General features: G+C 41.6%; 1 protein-coding gene across 1 annotated transcript in view; it reads left to right on the forward strand.

The window, feature by feature from the left end:
• The window catches only part of LOC124798182 (ubiquitin carboxyl-terminal hydrolase CYLD), a 107910-nt gene extending 98229 nt beyond the window's left edge, over positions 1-9681 (forward strand). The window contains exon 14 of the mRNA XM_047261468.1: positions 9463-9681. Coding sequence (XP_047117424.1) covers positions 9463-9653 — 191 coding nt within the window. The 3' untranslated portion in view covers positions 9654-9681. The remainder of the gene's footprint in view (positions 1-9462) is intronic.
• Positions 9682-10574: the final 893 nt, after the last annotated feature.

Raw genomic sequence — 10574 nt, forward strand, 5'->3', positions numbered from 1 at the left:
TTTTTATTTATTTCTCTCTATTCTCTCCTTTCCCCTACCTCCCCCCCCCCCCTCCCCCGCCCATCGCCACCTCTCCCTTGCCTGTCGCCCAACCTACAGCAGACAGCAGTTCACTGTCCGCCATCCCCACCATACTATCCCACCTCAGCCTCCTCCTTTCCCCTACCCAGTCGCCACACCCATCATGCACTGGTGCTGCTGCTCGCATGTGGTTTCAGTTGCCTGAGACTGTAGTCGTGTGTGAGATTTGAGTGTGTGTGTGTGTGTGTGTGTGTGTGTGTGTGTGTGTGTGTGTGTGTGTATTGTTGACTAAGGCCATTGACCGAAAGCTTTAAGTGTAAAATCTTTTTGTTGTGCATATCTGCGATTCAGCATCTCTGCTACACTATGTGATCAAAAATATCCGGACACCCCTAAAAACGTATGTTTTTCATATTAAGAGCACTGTGTTTCTACCTGCTGCAACAAACAACCTTGGTATGCATTATACATTGTGAGAGAGCAGAATAGGGCACTCCGCGGAACTCACTACCTTTGAATGTGGTCAGGTGACTGGGTGTCACTTGTGTGATACGTCTGTACTTCAGATTTCCACACTCCTAAACATCCCTGTTTGCGATCTGATAGTGAAGTGGAAACGTGAAGGGACACGTACAACACAAAAGCGTGCAGACCGACCCCATCTGTTAACTGACACAGACTGCCGACAGTTGAAGAGGCTCGTAAAGTGTAATAGGCAGACATCTATCCAGACCATCACACAGCAATTTCAAACTGCATCAGGATCCACTGCAAGTACTTTGACAGTTAGGAGGGAGGTGAGAAAACTTGGATTTCGTGGTCGGGCAGCTGCTCATAAGCCACACATCATGAAAGTAAATGCCAAATGAAGCCTTGCTTTGTATAAGGAGTGTAAGCATTGGACAATTGAACAGTGGAAAAACGTTGTGTGATGTGACTTATCACGATATACAATGTGGCAATCCAACGACAGGGTGTGGGTATGACGACAGTCCGGTGGACGTCATCTGCCAGCGTATTTAGTGCCAACAGTAAAATTCGGAGGTGGTGGCTTTATGGTGTGGTCGTGTTTTTGATGGAGGGGGCTTGCATCCTGTGTTGTTTTGCGTGGCACACTCACAGCAGAGGCTTTCATTGATGTTTTAAGCATCTTCTTGTTTACCACTGTTGAAGATCAATTTGGGGATAGCAATTGCATCTTTCAACACGATCGAGCACCTGTTCATAATGCACGGCCTGTGGTGGAGTGGTTACATGACAATGTAATGTACTGGCCTGCACAGAGTCCTGACCTGCATCCTATAGAATACCTTTGGGATGTTTTGGCATGCCTACTTCGTGCCAGGCGTCACAGACCCGCATTGATACCTCTCCTCGGTGCAGCACTCCGTGAAGAATGGGCTGCCTTTCCCCAAGAAATCTTCCAGCATCTGATTGAATGTATGCCTGTGAGAGTGGATGCTGTCATCAAGGCTAAGGGTGGGCCAACACCATACTGAATTCGAGCATTATTGATGGAACGCGCCACTAACTTGTAAGAATCGAGGGAAAATCCATAGGAAGTGTTCCGAATGGTGTTGACTTTTAAAGATCAGTACTTGGGAGCAGGTGACATACTTTTCTCCCCTTTACTATAGCTAGTCTGTCAGGAGTTCATAACATACCAATTTATGAAGATGATCTGTTAACGAATTTTCTTCCTGCACTCGACTAGATCAGAAAAGACCTATATTGAGGTGGTGATCGAAGGTGATTAGAAGACAATAGGGAGCAACGTGAGTAGACACTGCTAAGCACTAAGTAGTGTAGAGAATGCCTCTGTCCCTCGCAAGATGCCAAATGACCACAACAGTGATGAAGCAGTACTAACTTCTTTCCTCAGTTTTGTCGCAAAACGCCATCTGCGCTTTTAAAGGCCAGACGGCGGATCCTGCCAGGTGGTGTCAAAGTAAAAAGAGGCGGCAACGACCTCTATGCCCTTTCCGCTTGACCTCCGGCACTGGAAATGTACCACAAGCTGTGCAGCTTTTTCTGGTTTCCCGTTTGCCAGCGTCACTTGACCTTCCCAACGTTTCACTCCATTTCACCAAACATTTTTGTACACCTGTTTAGCTGAGTTAATAATAAGATAGGTAGATATGCGGCCCAAGTTGCTGCCCCATGATGTCAGTATTGGTTTTTGATCAAAAAAGTTTGACAACCACTGATATAGAGACCTTCAGATAAAGACATGAGTTTCACAAATTATGTTGGAAAAGAATCTGTTGTTATAACTATTACATGTCGTGCTTGAGAGGTCTAGGTTGTGTCGTTTACAAGGAGACTGCAGTTTATAATCTTAGACTAATAAGATTGTAATTTAGTTACAGTAATGTTTTTCTTGTTGAACACAAGTAAAAAGTTTCTAATTGCAAGGCATTCAAACAAAAAAATTGTTAAATAAAGCAGCTACACCAATAGTTACTTAATAATAGTAATTTATTTGTGAAGTGAAGGTATAGAACATGTGTTACGGTGTTTGTTAAAGTATTTTCAAAGTTAACATTCTAATGCTGTATAAATTGGAAGTCACTTAAAAAAAAAGAAAAAAAAGAAAAATAAAACCCTTTTTTGGGATTTTGCCATTTAAGTTTTCCATTGCAACTTAGTAAAAAGTCTGAAGTCCTACATACTGCGTGCTGGCTACTGAACTTATCAGTAAAATAAGATATCTTTTAATATGTTCCCACGGGAATACTTTCACACATTAACAAAATGTGTATAAATAAGCATTTTTATGAGTATATTAAAGTAGTACATTTTTTAAAGCTCATAAGGAACTGAGTAAAATGATATGCATTGTAGATCTGTAAGTCAAATAGTTCTTGAGACATGGCTATGGGTTTCAGAAAGTGACAAAGCCATGCAGCTTTGGACACTTAAGAAGTTAATAACTCAAAAACAAAAGGTGCAAAAAAATTAATTTTGGACTTTTCAAAGCAAACAACTACTACCACCAATGTACAAAAATTATCAAATTCTGAAAAATCTTTTACATGTAAATAACCAGACCATCGGTTGATTTCACATGGACTTGGCCAGAATAAGATGATGCCTGAAGTCATGCTGGGGGAAAGGGGGGGATATATTTACTCATTGACGCAAATTTATAGGATATGGAATGTGTGTGTACCTAATTTTTGCTACAATATTATAAATACTAGGAGAAAAATAAACTCCTTATTGCCACAATATTATAAATACTAGGAGCAAAATAAAACCCATATAAGTTGTTATATAAACAACTATAGACCGATTAAAATCACGTGATAGTTGACACTTCACACGTTACAGCTGTTTTCTTCCAAACACAGTGCTCAGTGTCACACCTGAACCTTTCGCCGTTGCCAAACTGCCACAACAATTAGTTCGCTTCCAATTTCTTGTCCGGCTTTCTTTCTTGATGTATTTGGATCCCAAATCTTCATATCATTCTTTTTTCGATTGGAATCCATTCATGTTGCCTATAATATACAATCAAGTGCCAGCCAGGCGTGCTCAGCGGTTCATAACGCGGCACCCCGTGTAGCGAGTGTGAGGATACTTTCAGGTAAACAGTGACAGCGAGAACTTACGGTTTGCTTTTACCGCTAAAACTGAACTTTTGCTGCAGAAAATTGCTGTGAAAACAAACACATTATGAAACCTTTGTCTTTAGTTTGCTCTTGGAGGTTAGCCTTAAATGTCGTGAACAAAGCAATTGTTGATGGCCGTTTTCTCAGGTATATTACCTATCGCGAGGTTGTGGTTAGAGTGTGAATGAGCTTAAATTAAGCGCTATAAAACAAATAATCTGCCGCACCTTGTCATTGGTCACTGAAAATTGGCTATCGACAGGGCATCTCCCATTTCCGTCATACCTCACAACACCGCTTCCAACATTGTTCTGTGTTACACCTAACAGCGTTTGTGAAGTGAGTCGTCATGTTTGTGTGTCGCCTGACGTATGGACAGGTGCAGCCAGGCCATAGCGTACACAATCATACTCCACAGGCAAAGCTCAGGAGGCAAGGAGTGACAGAGCAGATCATGCATATGCTGAACACATTAAATTATGCTGTGTGGTGGGCTGCCTACACTGTCTGTGTCTGCCCATGTGTGAGCTGAAGGGGAGCTTGAGGTATGTGTGTCCAGTGGGATAGCTTTGCAACAGCCAGCCAGTAATTTGACTGGTGTATCAAAGAACAGGATGGCACAGTAATGAAACACCTCTACAGCAGGCTGTTGCAAAGCTATCCCACTGGACACACATACCTGCAAGCTTTCCTTCAGCTCACATATGGGCAGCCACACACAGTATAGGCAGCCCGCCACACAGCCCAATTTCATGTGTTCAGCACATGCGTGATCTGCTCTGTCACCCCTTGCCTCCTGAGCCCTGACTGTGGAGTATGATTGTGTACTCTATGGCCTGGCTGCACGACTGTCCATACATCAGGTGACACACAAACATGATGGCTCACTTCACGCTGTTAGGTGTAACACAGAGCAATGTCGGAAGTGGTGTTGTGAGGTATGTTGGAAATTGGGAGGATACCCTGTCGACAGCTAATTTTCAATGACCAATACACGAGAATCACTTTAGAGCGGTCCATTCACCCCATCAACAGAACAGGCTCTGCTAACAGTATACTACGCCTTCCACGTCACTGGCAATGGGTTCTACACAATTCTGGTGACTGCTTTGAAGGACAGTAACAGGTGCAAACATGTAACTCTTTTGTATCGGTTGTGAATAAATTGTTGCCACTATTTAAGTTCCAACCCTCTTATAAGGCTTACTCAGGTATGCAGGGCTCTGTCTGAGTGGGCTTGTTTTTTCCTAGCTGCTTGTGGGACCGAGATGGAACTCTTGAAATCATCTCCTCCTCCTCCCTGTGGGAAGGGTGTTCCACCTGGGAGTATTCACACCCGATCCTCCAAACAAATGAGGGAGGCTAGCCCTCCTGGTAACCTGCGTTAGTTGAATTATAGTAACAGGGCTCAAGGATTCATAAATCAAAATGTATTTTTGGTCATTAACAGGAAGGAAGTGACGTTTGAAAAAGTGTCCTCTTTCTATATCCATAAAGGCTTGGAAGGACTTGCTGGAAGCCTGAAGTCTATTAAACTGCTGCAGAACAGTTCCCTACTAGTCAAGACTTAACAGGGAAAAACAGGCGGAACTACTTACAAAGACCGAAAAATTGGGTGAATGTGATGTAACTGTTGAACTGCACAACTTCCTTAATTCTAGCAAGGTTATGCTCACATGCCATGACATTATGGACATTGACATAGCCAAGATTAAACAGTAAAGGGCATTACCAGGGATAGTGAACGTAGAGCAAAGGATGTGTATGAATAATGGAGAAATTGAGAAGACCACCATCTTCATTGTGACCTTTAATTCTTCAACATTGCCTGACCACATCATGGCAGGCTTCCTCCGACTTATGGTTAGATCTTATGTACCTAACCTTATGCGGTCTACAAATTTCCAGCATTTTGGTCACACAATGCTGAGTTGTGGGGATGAAGCGACCTGTGGGAAATATGGAATGGCAGCCCATGAAGCTGGGATTGACTGTCCACCTCCAGCAGTGTGCGTTAACTGCTCTAGGAACCACACAGCCTGGAGCTGAGACAGCCCTGTTATTGCAGAGGAGTGAAAAATCCAGAAATTAAATCTCCTATGCAGAAGCCAAAAAGGAATATAAGCTGATGAAATCTCTTGTGTTTACCATTTCTTATACTTCCATCGCACAGAAACCTGTTCCTAAGGTCAGCACTTTGACGCAGATGTCGTCCAGTGTACAACCATCCATCCCCAGCACCTTTACTTGCACCTGTACAAGCCAAGGCAAAATGAGTAAGGATAAAGCAGCCGCCACAGAAAAGACCACCAACAGTTCCGTAGTGAATGTCAAGAAGGCACACAATAAATGGAGTGCCTCCCAATGCCACCTTTCTCCCTCCTCCTCAAGGGACAGGGTGCAGGGAAAGGTTCACAACATTTGGGTCAAAAGCTGTCCTGAGCTCCGTCAGACATCATTCTTTCATGTCTGACTGATGTGGAGGACCTCATGGAGTTAGAGGCCTTGGATCCAGGCAGCCCCTTCACTCCCCCATGCTCTACAAGTGCTTCACCTCCACAGTGCAAAGATGGGGTAAATTAAAACCACATTGATGAAATGGCTCCCATCCTATATGGAACTTGCAGGGGTGTGGGATTCATGTGTAGAAACTCTGTCTCTTATCTCAGGGTAGACCACTGTGTCTGTGTCTCCAAGAGTCTCATTTCCATCAGTCGTAGACCCCTGAGCTACGAAACTATGTCCACCACTAAAAGGACGACATGAGTGGTGAGAGGGCTAGAGGAGGCGTAGTTATTTTCATCAGCATCGGCTACCACTCCTCGCCGCCCTCACTTACGACGACTTTACGAGGAGTTAATGTATCAGTGTACGTGTGTCATCCATTGACAATATGTTCCCTTTACTTGCCCCACATGATGCACTTGATGAAGAATCCCTAACTGACCTTATTACACAGCCCCCCCCCCCTTTCATCCTCTGTGATGAGTTTAATGCACACAATGTGCTTTGGGGCTCTGCAACTACCTGCCCCAAGGGTAGAGCCACTGAGAGGCTTCTCGTGTCGTCATGTGCATACTTGCTACATGCGGGACAGAGCACTTACTTCTGCACAGCAGCTGGGTCATTCTCTACCACTGATCTCTCAGTTTGCTCTCTAGCTCTTGCTCACTCTCCTCAATGGGAAGTGGTTGATGACTTGCATAGAAGTGATCACTTTGCGATCTGGATTCACCTACCAGATGGGGTGGAACCAAAAATGAAACCACCGCGATCGGTGCTCGGTAAAGCTGACGGGACACTTTATAGTGTTGGCCCAGTTCGAACATTAAGCGTATGTCGAGGCATAGGTGGATCATATTACCAAAATGATCCACCACGCTGCTGCAGCATCCATTCCACAGTCCACGGAGAACAGTAGAGGCAACCTGTCCTTTGGTGGAGTGCCAAATGCCACTCTGCAGTCAGGACCAGGCATGCGGCTCTGTGTAGGCTCAACTGGCGGCCACTTTCTTCTCTGGCTTTTTGCGGGTACCCTCAGTTTTCCTATTTTTGTTACCTGTGTTTTACATGCTGTTTTATCTTCCTGTTTTGTGTATTTTACTACACTCGTGTCAGTTAGTTTTCGCCTGGGCACTAAAGACCTTGCTGTTGTGCACCCATACAAACATGTCCATGTCTGTCTTATATTATGGGACAAAAATGTGAAATTTCTGTGAGAAATTCTCATTTGTGTCTGACAATGGTTCTAGATTTTAAACTAGTTATGTTGAAATGAAACAGTGGATAATTCAGGATGGAATAATGATAATATTATGAAAAATGATATATTGTTACTCAACATTTAGTGAGATGTTGAGTTGTAGACAGGTACAACAAAAAAACTACCAAACATGCGAGCTTTCAGCCAGAAGGCCTCCTTCGGAAATAGCCAACATACACATGAACACAGTTTACACACACGTAACCACTGTCTCTGGCTGCTGGCGCCAGACCTAGCAGTCAGAGACAGTGGTCATGTCCCCACCCCTACCCCCAGTGATGTATGCTTTTCGGTCAATGGCAATCACTGTAGATGAACTATATGAACTCAAGTATATTGTACGATTGCTAATGAATTTCTATGTCATTTATACCAACCTGTATTGCAGATGCTCATACAGGAAGTCACAACTTTTTTTAACCATTTCAAATACCTAGTGTGAAAATATATTACTGTTTATAGAATCTGCAACACCAAATAGTTGATCACAGCTAAATCCGAAAGTAAATAAAAATCTATTGGCAAAAAAAAAACTAAGATCGCAGGGAGATGAAGTACATGCAGGCACTGCAGCACCCTGTCTTGTGCGATTACTCAGCTGTAGGCCAAGCTGTTAGTAAAGTAGAATAGTAAAACAAGTGCTTGTGTGCTTCATCATCACAAAAGGAGATGGCATCAGTTTCCTTAAGAGTTAAGGAAACAAAATAGTTTACAAAAATGGGTTTGTCACAATTTTATCTTCAGAGTGTAATATAATTCTTTTGAATTTATCATTTTTTAACAGTTGAGGATCGAGAGCAAGTTTTTAACCTATGTCTGATTTTTTTCTGGGTGCTAATTGTTCCTTTTTTCTGTTGAACCTAAATTTTCGCATATTGTAAGTTAGTTTTTTGGAATTATGCTTGACATTGATAAAATTTTTTGGAAGTTAGACCCTAGGTTTTGTGGGAGGTAGCTTACGTGAGCTTATCGCACCAAGATTGATATGAAAGCACTGCCAGCCTCCCTCCCCCAATTCCTTCAGCACAAAAATATGATTTGCATGCGTGCAGAAGTAAAGTGGTGTGCTGAATGGTTCATGAAGTTGGCATTCAGCTTAATGTAAGGTGAAGCAGAACATAAATTAAACCAAAAGACATGTCATCATTATGGTGGCACTATTGATAATGTAGCATTGACTTCACAAGCCACAATGTCAAAAAAAAATTTACCTCAGCAGAAAGGGGGGTGGGGGGGGGGGGGGGCGTCATTCTCTGGCAGATAGCATCAAGCAATTGGTGTGGTCTTCAGTCTGAAGACTGGTTTAGTGCAGCTCTCCACACTAGTCCATTCTGCGCAAGCCGCTTCATCTCTGTACAGCCACACAACTTGCTATGTTTGAAATTGCTTGTAGTCAAATATTGGTCTCTCCCTGAGAGGTTTTTACACCACATGCTTTCCTCCATTACCAAACTCACAATTCCTTGATGCTTCAGGATGTGTTCTATCAGCTGATTTCTTCTTTCAGACAAGTTGTCCATAAATTTATTTTATCCACAGTTTGATTCAGTAGCTCCCCATTATTTATTCGATCTATCCATCTAATCTTAAACTGTCCTCTGTAACACCACATTTTAGAAAATTCTATTATCTAAATATTTAAACTATCACCCACATTTCACTTTTGTAAAAAGTTACACTGAAGGAAAATACCTCCAGAAAAGAGTTCCTAACATTAAATTTGTGTTCTTTGTTAACAATTTTCTCTTTTTCAGAAATGTTGCTCTTGGTATTGCTAGTTTGTATTTTAGATCCTGTCTGCTTTTGTTGCCAAGTAGAAATTGTTCTCTTTTGACTCCGTAAATAGTTTGAAACATTTAGTTTTAACCAGAACTTACTGATGAGAATACAAATATAGGCCAGTAATTACTCTATATACCTGTGCTTGCTGTCATATTTCTTTCACTAAGGATGGTGAATGAATGAACCTGTGTAGTGTCTGTGCACTTTTTGCAGTTGGAGAAAACAGCTCCGAGTCTTATTTGTTCTTTGTTTTTATTTGTGTATGCTACCATTTTCTTGCAGGTGAACAAAATGGGTATAATATTCCTGAAATGGTTCTTTGTCCAAAACTTCCATACTGGTTGTCTGATGAAGGGACACGTTCACTTCAAGAAATAAAAGACGATCGCCTTCTACCTGAACATGCAAAACGCTTGTTATGTGATGCCTATATGTGTATGTACCAAAGTCCTGATGTAATGATGTACAGATAAGAATGGGATTAAAAATCACACTCCTGTATGTATATTTATTCTAATTGATAATTAGATCAAACTTTTGCCTGTTTTGTATTTAAAGAGACTATAACACTGTAAATATTTTTCAACATTCCTCATTGACTGTACTGCAATTTAAAATGTAACTGTTATCAGTTGTTACAAAGTGCTTGAAATGTTAAACAGTCTTAATGAAGCTATTTTATGAATCATTTAGTTATCTGTCAGTTTTTTTAAGTATTAATGTCGCTTACAGTATTCCAGGAATAACTCAATAGGAGACTTATTTTCTGAGTTGTAATTTTTTTTACCATGACTCGATGAATAAATAAGAGATAGAGTGTGTGTGTGTGTGTGTGTGTGTGTGTGTGTGTGTGTGTGTGTGGGCGCGAGAGAGAGAGAGAGAGAGAGAGAGAGAGAGAGAGAGAGAGAGAGAGAGAGAGCGAGCGTGAGAAAATTGCCTCATAAAATTTGTAATTATTTGTTTGTTATATGCAAGTATTATGTTACAGAAAAATTATGGTATATTTAATTTCATAACTCATTTCATCACATTAAATGTGAGAATTTCAAATCCTTTGTGTGACTTGTATCTCTTTTTGTGTACATGTTGTGAACAACCAGTACCTGAATTACATTTGCTAAAAGGCTGCATATTCAGTTTCCTTTATAAATTATAGTTTACTTTACAATAGTAGCTACTTTTCAGGTGTTACTATTGTTGATTGTTCCATGCAGTACAGAGGAGCAGTGAACATGTCTTGGTATGCCATGAATCCAGATCGACCATTCCATGATAGCTTAGTTTGTGTTCTATTAATCGGTCCTTTCTTTTAATCAACCTGTGTCTTAAACTTCTCTTCTCTCCAGTCTTATTCAGGACCTTCTCATTAGTTATTAGATTTACACATGTAATCT

Source organism: Schistocerca piceifrons, chromosome 5, assembly GCF_021461385.2.
Source record: "Schistocerca piceifrons isolate TAMUIC-IGC-003096 chromosome 5, iqSchPice1.1, whole genome shotgun sequence".
In the NCBI taxonomy this organism is placed as follows: Eukaryota; Metazoa; Arthropoda; class Insecta; order Orthoptera; family Acrididae; genus Schistocerca; species Schistocerca piceifrons.